The sequence below is a fragment of the Camelina sativa genome, chromosome 6 (genome assembly GCF_030686135.1).
Source record: "Camelina sativa cultivar CO46 ecotype springtype chromosome 6, ASM3068613v1".
Classification (NCBI taxonomy): Eukaryota; Viridiplantae; Streptophyta; class Magnoliopsida; order Brassicales; family Brassicaceae; genus Camelina; species Camelina sativa.
The window spans coordinates 19,488,261-19,509,258 of NC_141885.1; the positions used below are offsets into that span (position 1 = coordinate 19,488,261).

The window sequence follows — 20,998 nt, forward strand, 5'->3', positions numbered from 1 at the left end:
TAGGAATCTCTACAATATCCAATATTTTTAAAACGGATCGAGACAGATTTCTCTGGTAGAAATGGCTAATACTAATAGGCTAAGTCCATTCCCTACAACTATATGTAAAGAGAGAGAGTGACATTAATTGGATTGTATATTTCGATGTACATATTATAAGGGCAAAAGTAATTATAAATGGATTTTACTTTTTGAAACCACTAGCTGCAGATTAATTTATCAACTAATCATGTAGAAGAAGTATCATTTCTTTTTGTTGTCTAAGCATCAAGATGACGAAATGATCGTAGAAAAAAGGTGAAGTATGGAGAAAAGGTAGGAAAAAGAACACGTTAATCAAATTTATTAGTGTCATTTTAAGTAATTTTTCTTTAAAAGAAATAGAAATAATAATAATACTAGTTTGAGTTCATGGGACCCACAACAGTATGTTAAGTCTGATCATCGAATCAAAAATCATCACAGACAAATCAACGGCTGTGATTAATTTACAGAGTATACCTATTCCCCACTTAACCTTCTTTTTAAGTGTGTCAGTGAAGCAGAAAGCTTCCAAAAAAGCTTTAGGCCAACACAAAAAATGGCAGAAGTTGTTCCTTATTATTACACTCCAGGGATCGTACTACTTGTACTTCTCCAATTCATTCTTCTCTTCTCCATCGCACGTGCCGATTTACCAGGCACCTGGGAGCTCATCGTACAAGACGCCGGTATAGCTTCTATGCACACGGCGGTGACCCGTTTCAACACCGTCATCCTTCTTGATCGAACTAACATCGGACCGTCTAGGAAAGCTCTCAACCGTCATCGGTGCCGGAGAGACCCAAACGACGCAGCCCTTAAGCACGACTGCTACGCTCACTCGGTTCTCTTTGACCTCGCTACTAACCAGATCAGACCGCTGATGATACAAACCGACACGTGGTGCTCGTCAGGTCAGTTTTTATCCGACGGTTCGTTGCTTCAAACGGGTGGGGATAAAGACGGGTTTAAAAAGATTCGTAAATTCGAACCGTGTGACCCGAACGAAACGTGCGATTGGGTGGAGCTTCAAGATACCGAATTGATAACCGGACGCTGGTATGCTACTAACCAAATATTACCGGATGGTTCGGTTATTATCGTCGGTGGAAGAGGAACCAATACGGTTGAGTATTACCCTCCACGCGAGAACGGCGCCGTTCCGTTTCAGTTCCTTGCTGACGTGGAAGACAAACAAATGGACAATCTCTATCCGTACGTTCATCTCCTCCCTGACGACGGCGGTAACCTCTTCGTCTTCGCCAACAGTCGCGCCGTTAAATACGACCACCGGATAAACGCCGTCGTAAAAGAGTATCCACCGTTAGACGGCGGTCCGAGAAACTATCCGTCGGGTGGATCATCGGCGATGCTAGCGATTCAAGGAGATTTCGCCACGGCGGAGATTCTAATCTGCGGCGGAGCTCAATCCGGGGCCTTCACAGCGCGTACGACCGACGCTCCGGCGCACGCAACCTGCGGAAGAATCGTCGCTACAGCGGCGGATCCGGTTTGGGTGACGGAGGAGATGCCGTTCGGGAGGATCATGGGGGATATGGTGAATTTGCCGACGGGAGAGATTCTGATCATAAACGGAGCTCACGCCGGAAGCCAAGGATTCGAAATGGGATCGGATCCGTGTCTGTACCCGCTTCTATACCGACCCGATCAACCGATTGGTTTACGATTCATGACATTGAACCCAGGAACCGTACCGAGAATGTACCATTCGACGGCGAATCTATTACCGGACGGTCGAATCCTTCTCGCCGGAAGTAATCCTCATTATTTCTACAAATTCAACGCCGAGTTCCCAACGGAGCTACGAATCGAAGCGTTTTCGCCGGAGTATCTTTCGCCGGATCGAGCTAATCTCCGACCTGAGATCCGAGAAATCCCGCAGATCGTACGGTACGGTGAGGTCTTCGACGTGTTCGTGACGGTGCCGTTGCCGGTGGTGGAGATAATTCAGATCAACTGGGGAAGCGCGCCTTTTGCGACTCATTCGTTTTCTCAAGGTCAACGGCTGGTTAAGTTGACCGTTGCTCCGTCTGTACCTGACGGAGTTGGTCGTTATAGGATTCAGTGTACGGCACCACATAACGGCGCCGTTTCTCCGCCTGGGTATTATATGGCGTTCGCCGTTAACCAGGGTGTTCCTAGCATTGCTCGCTGGATTCGTATAGTTTCTTGATTGGTTGAACCAGGAGATATTTAAAATTTTAATCATGAATTTTCGTTTCTTAATTAAGAACTAATTAAACTACACCATGATGTATGTATTTATCAAAGAAAAAATATATATACACAATATAAATATTTTCATCGGAATACCATCCTAATTTGATCTATTAATTTTTATAAATTCATGACCAAATATATAAAAACAAAATTTTCTTAGTTTGGTTCCGGTTTTGGAACAAATTATTCACTTTAATAAATTTGTAATATATATATTCGGTAAATTCCAGTTTATTTATTATTTATTTTTTTGGTCAAACAAATTCATAGTTTGGAGTTTAACAATAAAAGTAGTCGGAGTACGTTTAAAATAGTTCAGTTCGAACGGTTTGGTACATACGGATTTAAAGTAAAGCTGACTATGATTCTATGAACACACAAAAGAGAACAAGAAAGGGTTATCATGTGACCTAATTTAACCAATAGCGAAGTTACGTAAACTTGGACGTGTTATTAGTCCCTGTGACTGTCTCAACGTTATCATCATCACCACGGTCAGCAACAACAGCCAAACTGGGCTGCACACTCTTGTAAGTGTATTTCATGGCCACCATCACAAAGAAGCACATATTTGCACCGGTCAAAGCGGCTAGCATCCAGTAAAAGCGGTCCAAGCGGCTGCTATTAAGGTCTTTACCAAACCAGCCCTTCCCGGAAATTTCCTCGGCTAAATGATCACTAACCACTATCAAAAGATTATTGGCAAAGCTAGCTGCTCCAAGCACGCTGAGGTAAAACGCTATGCCTAAGCTTCTCATGGAATCTGGTACTTGGTCGTAGAAGTATTCTTGAAGACCCACAAGTGTAAAAGCGTCCGCAATTCCTAAGACTATGAATTGAGGAGCTAACCATATAGCACTCAAGGTCATGGTCTTACTCATGTGATGTTCCTTAGCATAATCCAATCTTTTCTTCTCAACTAAAGCAGCAATGATCATGGCGATTAAGGAGAAAACCATGCCGGTCCCGATTCTTTGTAAGATACTAATGCCTCTTTCGTTTCCTGTGGCGCGTATCAAAAGAGGCACGAGGACTCTCTCGTAGATTGTTACGGTGATGATTATGGAGAGAGCTACGAGAGAAAACAATGAAGCTGGAGGAACTATGAAGTTTGTCCCGATGATTTGTCGCTCCATTATCATGGCTTGTTTAATGAATAGTGTTCCGCTTTGAGTGGCGCATACTCCAAAGGCTAATGTAAAGAACCAGATTGGAATCATGTTGATGAGTAGCTTAACTTCTTCCACTTTTGTAACCGTTGCGAGTCTCCATGTACTCTGCTTCTCGGCTGTAGTAGTGTTCTCGTTTTGGTCCTCGATGACCGCTGCTTTGTCTAGAAATCTGCAAATCGAGTCGGAATCATTTCCATGTTTGGATGCTAAAGATCCTTGGATTGGGTTATACTTGGATATTAAGTGTTCAATCGGGAGAACCCAATTGAAAATTGGTAAATAAACTAAAACTAAACCTAATATGTTTTATTGTTATATGGATTCAAATTTTCTATATCCAAAAACAAAAAAAAAAGTTACTATACACCTGACCGAATTAACAAATCGAATCCGAACCAAAACCTAACTTTAACCAAGACTAAACATCCGAGTTGTAATGCACTTACTTAAGATTCTTTGAGCTGGAGAGAAGCCGGCCTTTAGTATACTCTTCTTTAGTTAACTCATGAAGAAAAGAAGAATCACTAGGACAAGAAAGATGTCTTTTGGCAATGGCGGCGACAAAGACTTGCAACATTGGGGTCAATGGGCTACCGGAAGGTGCTCTATAACGGTAAAACGGTTTACCTATAAGGAAGATAATAAACGAAGTAGCCATAACTATTGTGAGTATGATACCAGCCACACCCCAACCAATCCGGTCTTCGACATAGACGATTACAGTCACCGCGGTAAAAATACCAGCGCATAGACCAGCATTCCACCAGTTAAAGTAAGACATTTTCATCTTTCGTTCTTGGGAATGGCCATCTTCGAATTGGTCAGCTCCAAAGCTCTCAAGGGATGGCTTATGACCTCCAGTGCCTATGGCGATCAAGTAGATTGCAATGAAGAAGGCTATCTCGTGGGCTTTCTTTGGCTCAACACACATATTTTCGTGACAAGGTTTCAAACCCGGTATAAACCAAGATAATGTTAACAGAATCAAGCCCTGTAATATTGTACATGTTTAAAAATTAAGACAAGAAACATAGGATGCAAACCATCAAGTTTTGACTAATTAATCTCAAAATTATAGTGTATTATAATAGGACTAATTAATGTGTATAAAGATATATGAAGTTATAAGAGCTGGTTTTGATAGTGTACAAAACCGACAACAAATAACAATTTTCTATTATACAATATACATATATTATTATTAACAAGGTAGATAAATATAATTTTGAACAACGCTCGTAATAGTTTTGCTTATAGAAATCGGCTTTAATTAAGAGTACACAAGATAAACGGTGGTTTCACAACAACAAAAGAAAACTGTATATAAGGTTTATAAACGGTCGATGCTAATATATAGTTTTCGAGTATTACCATAAGATAAACGCTGGTTGCAAGTAGGACAGTTGCATAACGGCCGAGATAAGCATCGGCGATGAAGCCTCCAAGAAGAGGCATCAAAGCAGTGACACCAGACCAGTAGTTTGCATTTTTTACAGCCATCTTGAGATCTTGGTGAAGTATGGTCGTCAAGTAGACCACTAAGTTCGTGGAGATCCCAAAGTAACTTAGCCGCTCGCTGAATTCGATACCTGTACACATATACCAAACCATAAGATTATTACGTAATATATAATAGTTCACAAACAAAGTTATATATTTATTGGATATAATACAAGAATCTCTTTGAACGTTTGATATATTTACCAATGATGAAGAGTGCAGCTCTCCAAGCTCCGGTTCTAGACCGAAGCGGAATCTTTCCTTTACTATCGGTAGAAGAATCAAGAACCCATTTTTGTTGATCGTCGTATGAATCTTGAAGCTCTGTATCAACCTTGTTGTGCTCCATAATTTTTTATGTTAATGATTGGGAGAGAGAGAGAGAGAGAGAGAGGGGATCTATGCTGAGTGATGTGTTTGTGGAGAAGCTTGGTCCTCGTAAGTCTTAAATAATGGATAACATTCACTAATCACTATGTGTGACTCTTCCTCTATAGTGCTTTCCAAGATCCTTTAGAGGAACACGTTAGCTAGGTTGACAAATAGAAGACACATATTTAAGAAGTCCTCAACTTCTATCTCGATTTCTTTCTAAACTACAAATCTGTACATAAAAAAAAAAGCTGAAATTAATTTCAGAGGACTATTAATTACAAAGTTTATACAAATAATACAAAGAAGAAAATGATAGTGAAGTTTTTATCTAAGATAAGTACAAATTCTCGGTGTGATGTGGTGCTCATCTTTTTCCAATCGGTCGTTTTCAGATAATAACTTGTGTGGTTTTGTGGACCTAAAAAGAGTAACATAAATAAAGTTGACAATTCTCTGAACTCTTATGATTAAAAAGAGAGTCAGGTAGATTTACCAAATCAAAAAGAGATGATCACAGAATAAAATCTCATATTTGATGAATTACAAAGATTCCAAGCATGAATTCCCCATGAATGAAGATGATTTACTAAAGTTGAGATGTGATGACCAATAATTTTATTTTTGTTCAACAACTTTGAGCTATTTCTGAAGCTAAAAATGATAATATATATATATATATATATACAACCGAAAGTGAATAAAGTTACACTACTAACTTTTAAAAATTATTAGCATGCATTTTTCGTTGAACATATATTTACAAGAATCTTTATTTCCTAAGGAACCTTTATGTCATATATATGGATTTGATGCCTACGGAGTAAAGATTCCCTCGTTGGGTCTTTTTCGAAATTTCTCCCTCTCGGCTACTACCAAAACCCAAGACATTAATAGCGTCTTACCCAAATGACAAAATCTCTTATTCAAATTATTCCAAACTACAAAAAGTTTTCTCCACAGTTTTCAAGATTCTGGATGAATCCTCCTTGTAGCCCTCTCAGGATCTGATCCTCAATACCAACTCTTAGAGGTCTTTTTTTTTTCTATTTGTCATATGTTACATCATTACTAGATGATTTTTTTTTTTGGGTCATATGTTAGTCATGAACATACTATCAATGATATATATATATATATATATTAGATAAGGGCCCGCACGATCTGCGAATTTAAAAAATAAATCTTAAATTTTAAACAATTTTTTGAAAATATAATAAGAAACTTTATTTCATGAATTAAATATATAAATAAATTTAGTTAGAGAAAAAATCATATTTGTATTACCTTCATACACTTATTTATGTTTATATATTTTTAATATATTATAACAATTATTACAATAATTTAAAACTAAATTATATCCCAACAAAATTTTTGCCAGATACTCATCATTACGAATATTATTATTGTCAAATTTTCAAAACTTTACACAACTTATTCACAAAATATTTTACATGCAAAGAGTTCATCAAAGCAACATCTAATTAGTAAGCATGTACAATTTTACTCTATGTTTTACCATTAAAAATATGTTCTTACACCCAAAATTATTTTATTGTTAAAGTATGCTCTTTATCACCATCTATAAAATATCTTCTGAACAAATTAAACAAATTTTTTGTTGCTTTACTTTCATTTTGGCATAATTATAGTTCTTATAATTACTAAAATTATTTTGTGATATAATTTCTTTAACCATAAATTTGTTTTTACTCCAAAGATATTTTGGATGAACAACCGGTGAAAATTATCTACTCTCTTATAATGATTTTATGACCAACCTAATAAAAGTTGAGAAACTGAGAAAAAGTAAATATAACATAATTAAAATTAAAAATTATAATCACGATGGTATATATAAGTCGTAGATAATTCAAATATATAAAACTAGATGAGGACCCGCCCGATGTGCGTCTTTAAAGTTTTATAAATGAAATTAAATTTATTAAAAAAATTGTTATATGTTATATATAAATTTTATTTTTGTTATAATACACTGATTTATATCCATTTACAAATCTTTCATGTATGTTACTATTAAAAGTATATTTTTTATACCTAAATGTACTTTTGTATGGTACAAAAATATTGTTTATCACCATCTAGAAACTGTCTATATAAACACTTTAAGCCAAGTATATTACTTTCACTTCTGCATACCTTTTTAATTACTAAATTTGTTGGCTCAAAAAACATTTTGAATAAAAGATATATTACATAATATACTAATCAATGATGTGTCATCACAATAATGTATGACCACCATGGAGAAAACATCGGCTCCGCCTTCATCCCTTATGGAGAGAACCTTGCGTCAAACCTCCTCCACCATGGAGAGAACTTTGGCTCCGCCTTTCTCTCTTAGAGAGATAACCTTGCATCCAATCTCCTCCACCTTCCTCACCAGCGGAGATAACTTTGTGTCCAACCTTCTCTATCATAGGGAGAACCTCGGCTCTGTCCTCCTCCTATGTGGAGAAAATATGTTCACGTCTTTTTGCTACCTCAAAATGGCTTGTTCCGACAACCAATGAAAGTAAAAACAATTTTCTAACTTCACAAAAAAATCTTTTGATAGTAACTAATGTTAAATGTCTGAATGTATTCGTGATAGTAACTATGCCAAAGTGAAAGTAAAATAGTTAGCTTAATGTGTTTATAGATAACATAATATACTAATCAATGATGTATCATCACAATAATGTATGACTGCCATGGAAAAAACCTCGGCTCCGCCCTCATCCCTTATGGAGAGAACCTTGCGTCCAACTTTCTCCATCATGGAGAGAACCTTGGCTCCATCTTCCTCCCTTGGAGAGATAACCTTGCGTCCAACCTCCTCCACCTTCCTCTGTTGGGTAGATAACCTTGTTTCCAACCTTCTCCACCATAGAGAGAACTTCGGCTCTGCCCTCATCCTGTGTGGAGAGAAAATGTTCACGTCTTTTTGCTATCTCAAAATAGCTTGCTCTGACGACCAATAAACGTTAAAACCTTTGTCAATCGTCACAAAATATTTTGATAGTAACTAATGCTAAATTTCTCAATGTATTCGTGGAAGTGTCTTTGACACACCATGATGTAGCCTCTGTCTCTGTAACGCTTCAACCGCCACATTGTTTAGTGAGCCCATGTCTACTCTCAGTCCATGGGCCCACCTTCCCAAGTGGGCCCTACATCTATTCCCGGCTTGTGGACCAACCCATATTTGATGGCCGGTGTGTTACGTCTGGAAGTCTTTAAAACTTGATTACCGACCTTACAAATCAACAAATGATATTTTCTTATGTTTTGTCCTCACTCGCACAATTTCGACAATCAATTTCAGAAAGGTCACCCATCATGAAGTTCTCTCAATACCCTTGACTGAAAAAATAAGTGCATTTTGGTGACGTATGTGGCTAAATCAATTCTTTTAAACATTTCCACAAACCAGGGTGTCAGAGTCTTTGAGCTCCTATGGATCTATCAACAACGATTTTTTTTTTCAATCTATCTATCTATGTATGTTGTACGCTTGTGTTTGATTAGCCTATTTTATCAATTCATTAGGTTGATGAGCTTCTATTCGTTATCTCTCTTTGGGATTGAATGAATAATGGTAACAATTATGTTTGCAAACAAAAAAGAAGGGTTTATGACGAACCAATCAAGGTTGAGAAATTGAAAAAAAAATTAATTTAGCATAACTAAATAAACAATAGAAAATTATAAGCATGCTAATATATGAATCCCAAATCATTCAAAGATTAAAATACAAATTAAAATAATCTAAAAATACTACAATAAATTTTAAAATACAGTATTAGAAAAAGAAGACTCATATATTAATCTTTTTTTTGTCAACATATTAATCTTACCTATTCCCAACTGAAATAGGAGAAAGTAGTAGTAAATTTTGGTTTAAAAAAATAAAAAAAATTACCTTCCCATTAAAATATATTCCCAATTAAACAAAGTTGAAAGCAATGTTTTTGAATACACTATTTAAATATGAGGCGATCTTTGATTATATAGAAGTGAGTACAAAATTTAGAATAAATAATTAAAAGTATATTTTCCTTAATCCTTGTTTCTATTTTTTTTAATAATTATCACTTAAAATTAAAAAGAAGTAAATAATATTATAATTTTGAATTTTATGAAATATATATATATATAATCTCCTTATAATTATTTTAAAAAACTTTATTTTTTTCTAAATTCTAAAAAATTTTGTAATTATATTTTTACTTTATTAATATTTTTAAAAACAAAATATTTTCTTTTTGTTGTAATCAAATTCTTCCTATTAAATATTTACACATGTCAAAATCTCAGACTGATAACTTGACACATGTCAAAATCTTGTTAATGACTAACTTTCAAAACCCAACTTTATATAATAAGTATAAATTTATCTTATAATTAGATTTTAAATAAAATTAGGTTTTATTTTATCTATTTACTTTTATATAAAACCTTTTTAGATTAGGTTTAGAATTTTTACATTTTTATTTTTAAAATTTTAATAATGAATTGACATGTGTCAACATCTGAATGATATAATTGACACGTGTCAAGATCTTGTTAATGAGTAATTTTGTCATCAAGGTTTATATAATAAGATAGAAACTTTATAAACAATCCAAAACATGACATATGTCATAATCACGTTAAGGATCGATGACCTATTTACTCCTCAGAAGTATTGCATTGTACCAAATCCGATAGAAAACCACGTAAATCCGGTTTGAAACCAATTTTGAAATGGTTTACCATTCTAACTTCCCAAATTTGAAAAACGCTTCTCAATTACTCGATTAAGCAGCTCTTGTTTCATTACCAGAATCATCAACATTATTCAGAAGAGAAAACTCTAAATTTTGACCAGATACGTCAGTCACCGATTAATCTTCCAAACTTCTAATGTTACTAATTGTAGAATTACTTTTGGAACCTCCATCATTGTCTCCATCCTCGATTAAATTAGCGGGATTTATATACTTCGATTCCATTTCATTGCATTTGACAGCTTCCATTGAAGAATCCACACTAATCAAAGACCCACACAATATATCGGCAAAATTATATCGGAAAAAAAATCAAAGATCAAAGCTTTCGATATAAACATTTAAAAAAGCCAATAGGCCGGCCTATTAGCCAAATCCCTACATTCGTAGAAAGCGGGACTCGATCCCTGGCGTAATGGTGCCTTCTACAATTGGACTTACCAATAGTCAGTGCACTAATGTCACTTTACAAACATAATTTTATGTAGATATAATGTTATTTTCTTAATTAGGTGTTCTATTACGTTTCAAAAATAATAATTCTTTTAACATAACTTATGTTATTTTCTTAAAATTTGTTATTCACTATTTATTGATTAATAATAATATGCATGCTTAATGAATTATTTTTTTATTTATCCATGTCAAAATCTAATTAAGAAAAATGTATAATATAATTAGTGTATAATGGAAAATAGATTAGCTTTGTTAATTTTCCTTTTTGATTTGGAATTTTTTTTAAGATATAAGCATGTGAATTTTATGTAGATTTAATGTTATTTTCTTAATTAGCTGTTTTGAAAAATAATAATTTTTGACACGTGTCAATATCTCATCAGTACACTTGACAAATGCCATAATCCTGTTAATGACTAACTTTGAAAACCCAACTTTATATAATAAAAAATATATATATATATATATATATTTATCATGAACATACTATCAATGATATATGAGACCACGAAAAACAAGTATACACATGCATCTCAATTAAATCGTCGGTGCACTTGACTTCTAATATGTATAATTAGTAGTTTTTTTATTTATATAATCGAATTATAGACATAGTGTAGAAGTATTAAATAAAAAAATTTAAATTAGTTTTCATTCAATGAAACAACAACAATTTTTCAGGTAAGATATTTTATTTTTCAATTACCTTGATTAGTTAAAAGCACAAGTCCTTAATTAGGTAAAGTTACCTAAAAAATATCACCATTTATGAACTCCCGTACGTATCTTCTTTAGATCATACCTAAAATATCAGCAATGATAAAAACACGAAAATACTTAGTTTACTCCTAGAGTGAACCTTCTTATTCACTTCTTTTTTTTTTAACCAATCAGAATCTTCTATACATTATATTGTTTAAAAAAAATAAATCAAAATATGGAAAAAATAAAATAAAATAAATCAAAATTAAATTAAAAAGCAAAACAGATTAAGGAAACAAATTCTGTATATATTTTTTTAAGGAAAGTTAAATATTGGTTTGGTTTAGATTTTACAATTAGAATGAAATGATGTATCGGTTTGTGTTTACAAATAAGGTGATTAGGGTTTAGATTTCACAATTCAAACAAAATTATATTTCAGTTTGGGTTTACAAATGAAGTGGTTAGGGTTTAGATTTTACAATTAAAACGAAATTATATGTCGGTTTGAGTTTACAAATGAAGTGGTTAGGGTTTAGATTTTACAATTAAAACGAAATTATATGTCGGTTTGGGTTTACAAATGAGATGGTTAGGATTTAGATTTTACAATTAGAACGAAATTATATGTCGATTTGGGTTTAAAAATGAAATGATTAGGGTTTAGATTTTACAATTAGAATGAAATTATATGTTGGTTTAGGTTTACAAATGAGATGGTTAGGGTTTAGATTTTACAATTATAATGAAATTATATATCAGTTTGAATTTATAAATAAGCGGTTTAAATTTTTAATTTTATAATAATATATACAGATTTTGTTTCCTTATTTTATAAGGCGGTGAATAAATAGGTTCTTAAATGTATTATGACATGTCAGATTTTTATTGGATAAAATAAGGAGAAGTGAACAAAGTGGTTCACCTTAGGAGTGAACCCAAAAATTGTTGGTAATAGGAGTGAACCCAAGAATTGTTTGTAGTGAACCCAAGAATTGTTCAAAAAAACACATTATTGTGTTGAATATCGTTTCTAGCTAGTCACATATATATGATAGTATCATCTATTTAATCGTGCTTTTAACCACTACTAGTTCTACCGTATATACGATCAATATTGTACTCAGGAGCAAAAAAGAAAAAAAGGAAGAAACACACTTGAGCATAATCATACAAGTCTCCAACTGTAACAGTAATTATAGTCACGTGATTCACATGCTAATCGGTTAAGGGATCGATTTATACTTGATATACTGTAAACACCACACAAATTAATGCCGTAAACGATCATTATCCTCTAGTTCTAGAGTGGTCAATACTTAACAATTTTTTATTCTAGAAGGAAGAAATTATCATGGATGTGGTCATCAAACCAATCAAGTTTTAGTAAATGGGTTTTCCTTTTTAAGTGGTTGTGGGAGCTTGTTGGGTGATACATATATCAGGAGAAAGTTGTGAATCTTTTAGTGGATTTGCTAACCAAAACCAACATGTTTCGGTTAAAATATATATTTTAATTTGAACGGTTTTGTGGTACACATATACACATATACGGATCTACTAAAGGCCAAACTAAGTAAAGTGGAACAAACAACACACACACAAAAAGAACATAAAATGGTTATCATATGACGACCTAACCAAAATAGCGAAGTTACGTAAACTTGGACGTGTTATTAGTCACCGCTGTCTCAACGTCATCACCGCCGTCAGCAACAACAGCCAGACTCGGCTGCACACTCTTGTAAGTGTATCTCATCGCCACGATCACAAAGAAGCATATATTTGCAGCGGTCAAAGCGGCTAGCATCCAGTAAAAGCGGTCCAAGCGGCTAGTACTAAGGTCTTTCCCGAACCAGCCCTTCCCGGAAATTTCCTCGGCTAAATGATCACTAACCGTTATCAAAAGATTGTTGGCAAAGCTAGCCGCTCCAAGCACACTGAGGTAAAACGCTATGCCTAAGCTTCTCATGGAATCCGGGACTTGATCGTAGAAGTATTCTTGAAGACCCACAAGGGTAAAAGCGTCCGCAACTCCTAAGACTATGAATTGAGGAGCTAACCATATAGCACTCAAGGTCATGGTCTTACTCATGTGATGTTCCTTAGCATAATCCAATCTTTTCTTCTCGATTAGAGCAGCAATGATCATGGCGAATAAGGAAAAAACCATACCGGTCCCGATTCTTTGTAGAATACTAATGCCTCTTTCGTTTCCTGTGGCGCGCCTCAGAAGAGGCACGAGGACTCTCTCGTAGATTGTTACGGTGATGATTATGGAGAGAGCTACGAGAGAGAACATGGAAGCTGGAGGAACTATGAACTTTGTCCCGATGATGTGTCGGTCCATGATTATGGCTTGCTTGATGAAGAGTGTTGTGCTTTGAGTGGCGCATACTCCAAAGGCTAATGTAAAGAACCAGATTGGAATCATGTTGATGAGTAGCTTAACTTCTTCCACTTTTGTAATCGTTGCGAGTTTCCATGGACTCTGATTCTCAGTTTTACTGTTGTCGTTCCCTCGGTCATCGATAACCGCTGCTTTGTCTAGAAATCTGCAAACCGAATTTGAATCAATTCCATGTTTGGATGGAAAAGAAACTTTAATTGGGTTATAGTTGTCGTAGTATTATTACATAATTACAGTAATACTAGTTATCCTAACACTATAATTACGTTATCGTAATATTACATAATTATAGTTATCCTAATATGCTTAGATTCAATTTTTCTATATCCGAAAACCCACAAACCAAAAAAAAAAAAAGCGGATTCAAATTTTTTTTTTTTTTGAAAATAATTTGTATATTTGATCACAACAAACTAAAACTTTTTTTTTTTTAACATAATTTAAATCTCAGACCAAATGAAACAAATCGATCTATATTATATTTGGATATAACTTGTTTGCTATATTGTCCAAATTAAAACCAAATAATCGAAAATTCGAAACCAAAACCAAACATAACCAAGACTAAAAACATACCGAGTTGTAAATGCACTTACTTAAGATTCTTTGTGCGAGAAAGAAGCCGGCCTTTAGTATACTCTTCTTTAGTTAACTCATGAAGAACAGACGAATCATTGGGACAAGGAAGATGTCTTTTCGAAATGGCAGCGACAAAGACTTGCAAAATCGGGGTCAACGGGCTACCGGAAGGTGCTCTATAGCGGTAAAACGGTTTACCGACAAGGAAGATACAAAACGAAGTAGCCATCACTATTGTGAGTACGATGCCAGCCACACCCCAACCAATCCGGTCTTCTATATAGACGATTGCAGTCACCGCGGTTAGAATCCCAGAGCATAGACCAGCAGTCCACCAGTTGAAGTAAGACATTTTCATCTTCCGTTCTTCGGAATGACCATCTTCAAACTGGTCAGCTCCAAAGCTCTCAAGGGATGGCTTATGGCCTCCCGTGGCTATGGAGATCAAGTAGATTGCAATGAAAAAGGCTATCTCGTGGGCTTTCCTTGGCTCTACACATATTTCTTCATGACAAGCTTTCAATCCCGGTATAAACCAAGATAATGTTAACAGAATCAAGCCCTGTAAAATTTTAGATTCAACATATTAAGACAAGAAACAAGGAAAAACAAACCATCAAGTTTTGACTAATCTCAAAATCTATAGTGTGTATAAAGACATGAAGATTTTTTTTATTTAAAAAAACAAGTATATAAAAAATATACATAAAAATGTTATATATAATATTGAACCGGTTTTGAGAGTATGCTACACAAAATTCACAACAAACTAACTTAAAACGTGTATGAATAATATTTAAAATATTGAGAAGGGTCCATAATATTTTCATATGAATAATATTTAAAATATTGAGAAGGGTCGATAATATTTTCAAGTATTAGACATTATTACCATAAGGTAAACGGTGGTTGCAAGAAGGACAGTGGCATAACGGCCGAGATAAGCATCAGCGACAAAGCCTCCAAGAAGAGGCATTAAAGTAGTGACACCAGACCAGTAGTTTGCATTTTTTACAGCCATCTTGAGATCTTGGTGAAGTATGGTCGTCAAGTAAACCACTAAGTTCGTTGCGATCCCAAAATAACTTAGCCTCTCGCTAAATTCGATTGCTGTACACATATATAATTAAATCGGCCATAAGATTATAACGTTAAAAAAATTTCACAAATACACATATATTTTATATATCTAATACAAAAATCTCTTTGAAACGTTTATATATACCAATGATGAAGAGTGCAGCTCTCCAAGCTCCGGTTCTAGACCGAAGCGGAATCTTTCCTCTACTATCAGTAGAAGAATCAAGAACCCATTTCTGTTGATCATCGTATGAATCTTGTAGCTCTGTATCAATCTTGTTGTGCTCCATAATTTTTTATGTTAATGATCGGGAGAGAGAGTGTGAGAGAGAGAATTGTTGATGAGTGATGTTTGTGGAGAAGTCTTGGTCCTCTTATATAATGGATAACATTCACTATGTTTGTCTCTTCCTCTATAATGCTTCCCAAGATCCTTTAAAAAGGACACGTAAGGTTGACAAATAGAAGACACATATATAAGAATTCCTCAACTTCTATTTCGATTTATATGTCAAATATAAATATGTACATAAAAAGGTAAAATTTAATTTCAAACGACTTTCTATTTTATGACTATTCCAAAGTTTATACAAAAATACAAAGAAGAAAATGATAGTGAAGTTTTGATCTAAGATGAGAACAAATTCTCGGTGTGATGTGGTGCTCATCTTTTTCCAATCGGTCGTTTTCAGATAATAACTTGTGTGGCTTTGTGGACCTAAAAAGATCGAGTCACACAAATAAAGTTGAAAATTCCCTGAACTCTTATGATTAAAAGAGAGTTAAACCAATACCAAATCAAAGAGAGATGGAGACAGAAGAAAACCTCAGATTTGATCAAAGCTTTCTATGAATTACAAAGATTCCATGCATGAATTGAATGAAGAAGATTTACTAAAGTAGAGAGGTGATGATCAAATTTTATTCTTGTTCAACAACTTTGAGCTAATTATAAGCCAAAAATTGAACTCACCATCCAACCGAAAGTGAATAAAGTTACATTCCTAAGTTCAAAAAAAATCTTAGCATGCATTTTTCGTTGAACAAATATATATAAGAATCATAATAGATATGTCCTAAGGAACCTTTATGTCATGGATTTGATGCCTACGGAGTAAAGATTCCCTCGTTGTGTCTTTTTGGAGATATCTCCCTCTTGGCTACCACCAAAACCCAAGACATTACTAGCGCCTTACCCAAATGACAGAAGTCACAAAACCTCATACTCAAATATTCCATAATACCAACATTTTTGTTATAAAAATTTCAAGATTCTGGATAAACCTCCTTGTTGCCCCTCTAGGATCTGATCCTCAGTACCAATAGAGGTTTCTTTTTTTTTCTATTTGTCATATGTTACATCATTACTAGATAATATTTTTTGTGGTCATATGTATTATGTATACATCATACTCGAGGATTTATTTAATAAATATTTTAAACTAATAACAAATGAATTAATAATCACGATGAGCGCGAGTCCTAATTAGTCTTTGCAGCATTTCAAAAACACGACATACAGTTTAAATGATAACTTAAAATTTTACATGCACCACATGGATTCACGATAGAAATTTTGTAATTACCTCACATTTACGGTAAACATACTAATCATTAATATATTTGACCACGAAAAACAAGTGTACATGCATCACGATATAAAATCTCCAGTAAACCTGACTTCTTCAATATGTATAATTACCATTTTTTTTTAAAGAAGATTTCGTGGGTAAACCTAGTGTAGAAGTAAGTAACTAAAAAACATATATATATATATATATATATATATATTAAAAAAAACTTTTATGCAACCTTTCTAATTAATTTTAATTCAACAAAACAACAACTTTTCATTACTCAGTTACCTTAATCTATGTTCCATATTCTTTTAAAAGAACAACTCCTTAATTAGGTAATATTACCTAAAAAGTAGGTAAGATTACCGATTGCATTTCTGAACTCCCGTACGTATCTTCTTCAGATCAATTTCATAGCTAAAGTTTAGCAATGACAAAAACATTACTGTGCCGCCACATTTGAAAATCGTTTTTTTAATTAGTCACATACATATATATATATATATATGATATCATCTATTTAATCGTGCTTTACTGCTTTTAACCACTACCACCGTTATATGTTTTACACGATCAATAGTGTACTCTAGCACCACACCAGTATAATCACTATCGAACAAAAAAAAAAGAGGAAGAAACACACTTAGCATAATCACATGATTCACATGTCAATCAGTTAAGGGATCGATTATGCATAATATACTGTAACAACCATCCAAATTAATGCCATAAACGATCATTATCCTCTAGTTCTAGAGTGATCAACACTTCCAAAAAAAAAAAAAAATCTAGAAGGAAAAATTTATCATGGATGTGGTCATCAGACCAATCAAGTCTTATTAAATGAGTTTTAAGTGGCAGTGCTAGCTTAGTGGTGATATCTATCAGGAGAAAGTTGTGAATCTTTAGTGGATTTGCTACCAAAACCAAAAAACATCATTTCCATAGTAATTAAAGAACCAATTAATTTTTGGATTATGAGTCAACTCTTATCATGTCTGAACTATAGTGGCTATGTTTGAGGAAAGTGGATTACCTTTTCCCATAGTGCTGCTACCACCGTTGACTGACTCTATATATAGTCATATGTAATGAAATTGAATCCGATCGTGGATGATTTAATAGGTAGTTTTAGATATTGATCAATTCTGTTTATTTTCTTAAAAAGCATTCGAATGAAGGATGCATATAACGTAACACAATTTTTTGGTTGAGTAAACTTTACATTCATTCAAAAAATGTATATCTTTTATTTAAATAGGTTATACATAGTTTAAGTTATTTTGTCTATTTGAAAATATTATTTGTTGGTAATAACATGTGTTATATGGTTTGAATTTAGATGGTCGCACAACAATGACATCAATAAATCACCAAATTACATGTATTCTATTTTTTCTCCGATTGGAATTGGTTGTGCCGGCTGAATCAGACTTAGAAACAATGAGGGATAGCAACATTTTCAAGTAATACTAGTTAACTAACTTAGTTTTTTTTTCTTTTTTTTTGGTCAACACTTAGTTTGTTTTCTTTAACATATATTTTTCCTAACTATATTGAAAAAAGAGTTTACATAGCCATTGAAACAGAAACTGGTACAAAAACATGGTCTACAAAACTCAGTGAAGTCACGTAATGCTTCCTATTAATTAACAAATTATGGACTTCGTTGTTTGTAATAGACTAAGACAATTGAAGCTAAATTTCACAAGTTCAACAAATGAAGTCTATAGGTGGCAGGGAATAAACAATATCACGAGTAGTTCGCAAGAATTAAATTGGAAATGGTAAAGCTAATTAAGATTTTGTGTGTGTAGCTAAAATCAAAGCATCTTGTTTCATGTCCTTTTCCCACCACCACATACATCTAACGTGAAATTTTCCCTAACATAAGGACCACACACCAATGTGAGGTTACTCGTCCAAGGGAAGTCAAATTATATGTAATAGTGCTGCATGCTTCAACTACAAGTCTTGGTTGAGGTCTCTATCAAGTATCGATACCATTTTTTCCTAACGAAGAATAATTATCACATGAAGCTCGTGCTTCTTTTTTTTGTTGGGTGTAAATCTAAGTTACCTTAGAAATTCATGTGCTGCGCCCGATATCTAATCAGATATTCTAAAAATCTTTTGTGATTATTCTTGTTTGAAAAAGGTGTTCGAGATCAGATCGAGAGAAAGAGGTCAAATTTCACATGATGATATTTGACAGAAAATACGTACTAAACTTCTTCCACTAATTAAGCGGTCTCTCGTCTCGAGTAAATGCACTGATAAATAGAGAAGTATAGTAGGAAAATCAAATGGATCATAAGAAAAACATGTTATTATACCCAAATGAAGCACCAAATGTCTGGTTGAATTAGAAAATAATACTAGCTAGTCGGACCGAACATCATTACCTTACGAATACGAAACAAACTTTTGCACTAAAACATATCTCCAAAATAAAGTTCTTTTAGCTTGAAAACACATACGTGAAAATCCAATAGTAAAATTAATGATAAACATACCAAATGGATAACCTCTTATCCTGAAATTCAGAGTTCGCCCTAATATTTTCTCTTCGAGGCACGAACATTGAGGCATCGTCTCAACCTTTCTCCTCCGACGCCGGTGGGACTTTTGCTCGCCGGCGTCGGGAATTCTCGTTCCCCGCTTTTCTTTTAAGTCTCTGTTACCCCTTTCTCTCAATCTTCACTTCTTTTTCCCCCTTTTTTGATTCCTTTTTAACCGTTGCAAACCCTTACCAAAAAATCCAGACGGCGACAAAATCTTGTTCATCACCGATCCGCGATTGGACCCTCGTCCCGACTCCTTGTCACCGCTTGAACTTGGCAGAACCAAACTTGCTCCCTCTAGAGTTGTTGAATCCTGAATTCGCTCTGGTTAGCCGTTGTGCTCTTCATCTTTTCGGGCCATTCACAGTAGCCTTTGGATATCTGTGGATGAGACTCAGATCTGTTTTCGGCATGCTAGCATCTCAAGGTTCTCTGCCTTATATCCAAGCGCCCAATCCTTCACATGGTGAGCCCAATTATCATCTACTAAAGTACAGGTCTTTTCTAACTCCTTCTGTGTCTACCCTTAGTCAACATAGATTGTGCTTACTGAAAGCGTTTGTCCGAAGACTGCAAATAGCTTGTAACACGCCTTTGTTGCTCTGGCTATACAAGAAGCCTTTGAGAACCCTACCATTAGCTTCACCTAGGATTATGAATCATGAGTTTATAAAGCTTCACATTGAAAGGTTGTTTGTGCCCAACTCTTATGCTTAGGAGAACCTTGCCTATTGAAACATCTAGGATTTTTACTCATGTTGTTAAAGGCTTGAAGAGTTTCGGCATTATGATCATGTCGCTTAAGAGCGGTGATTACCGAAGCTTCTTCAGCCCATATATCTCATACCCGGTTCATGATCCCACGTTCGTGCATATCAAAGCCATATACCCTCAAGAGTTTGGAACCGAAGCTTCACCCATCCCTTTTCAACCAAACCTTGTCCGTGTTGTTCAAAAATAAATCGACCAAGCCTACCTTGCATTTTCTTTGGTCCTACTGGCTACATGCTTTGTGTGGATTTCTTAATCTCCTTGACCAAGGGCCTCAAGTGAGAGAGAACCTACATGTATTGTTACAGTTCGACTTTTATTATTGGCATATGGCTTTAGTTTTCTTTGGAAGTTCTATTTGTGTTTGCTTAAAGTCTTATGGTCTATCGCCCTGCAATCCAATCTACCCACTTGACGATTTCAAGCCAATCTACTTCAGTACCTTTTCCATCTCTCGGACCTTATGGATTGAAGACAACCCTAGCTCCATTGGAAGCTACCCTCTGACTTGGGCTCTACATCCTCCCATTTTGAACCGTAAAATCATGGTTCCTAGAATCCCTGCCATTGCACTTTTAGTGTACCTCGTCTTGGCAAGTGATTTGGCTTTGGATCCTCCTACAACGTCTAAGTGTCGCTTGACCTTGACAACCCTGCCATCCATCGTTTTCTTCGATGATGATCTTTCGAGTATCCGTGATCTCACATGTTCCTATTTGCTTCATAGCATTTGTTCCATAGCTCTCATGGTGTTCACCTCGATGTCCTTTATTTTCTT

The 20,998-nt window shown here is 34.6% G+C and overlaps 2 protein-coding genes and 1 pseudogene across 3 annotated transcripts; 1 reads left to right on the forward strand and 2 right to left on the reverse strand.

Annotated features, from left to right (window-relative positions):
* Positions 1–318: 318 nt before the first annotated feature.
* LOC104791662 (aldehyde oxidase GLOX pseudogene) lies at positions 319–2,352 on the forward strand (annotated as a pseudogene). Its single transcript, XR_015559663.1, has one exon. The product of XR_015559663.1 is annotated as an aldehyde oxidase GLOX pseudogene (transcript).
* Positions 2,353–2,539: 187 nt separating this feature from the next.
* On the reverse strand, positions 2,540–5,599 carry LOC104791664 (protein NRT1/ PTR FAMILY 5.7). The gene is made up of 4 exons (XM_087454168.1): positions 5,139–5,599; positions 4,806–5,023; positions 3,881–4,425; positions 2,540–3,603 (listed from the first exon to the last, which is right to left on the reverse strand). The coding sequence occupies exons 1-4, from the start codon at positions 5,281–5,283 to the stop codon at positions 2,694–2,696; spliced, it is 1,818 nt and encodes a 605-aa protein (XP_087310294.1). The 5' UTR covers positions 5,284–5,599; the 3' UTR covers positions 2,540–2,693.
* A 7,133-nt stretch (positions 5,600–12,732) lies between these two features.
* Positions 12,733–15,864, reverse strand: LOC104791663 (protein NRT1/ PTR FAMILY 5.7). The gene is made up of 4 exons (XM_087454169.1): positions 15,454–15,864; positions 15,121–15,338; positions 14,246–14,790; positions 12,733–13,794 (listed from the first exon to the last, which is right to left on the reverse strand). Exons 1-4 carry the CDS (start codon positions 15,596–15,598, stop codon positions 12,894–12,896), a joined length of 1,809 nt encoding a protein of 602 aa, XP_087310295.1. The 5' UTR covers positions 15,599–15,864; the 3' UTR covers positions 12,733–12,893.
* Positions 15,865–20,998: the final 5,134 nt, after the last annotated feature.

Excerpts from the sequence above, each read along its gene's own strand:
- LOC104791663 (XM_087454169.1), bottom strand. The coding sequence starts at position 15,598 with ATGGAGCACAACAAGATTGATACAGAGCTACAAGATTCATACGATGAT. Across the intron at positions 14,791-15,120 it reads CAACCACCGTTTACCTTATG|GGCTTGATTCTGTTAACATT; the intron begins GTAATAATGTCT and ends AAAATTTTACAG. Across the intron at positions 13,795-14,245 it reads TCTCGCACAAAGAATCTTAA|ATTTCTAGACAAAGCAGCGG; the intron begins GTAAGTGCATTT and ends TTCGGTTTGCAG.
- LOC104791664 (XM_087454168.1), bottom strand. The coding sequence starts at position 5,283 with ATGGAGCACAACAAGGTTGATACAGAGCTTCAAGATTCATACGACGAT. Across the intron at positions 4,426-4,805 it reads CAACCAGCGTTTATCTTATG|GGCTTGATTCTGTTAACATT; the intron begins GTAATACTCGAA and ends ACAATATTACAG. Across the intron at positions 3,604-3,880 it reads TCCAGCTCAAAGAATCTTAA|ATTTCTAGACAAAGCAGCGG; the intron begins GTAAGTGCATTA and ends CTCGATTTGCAG.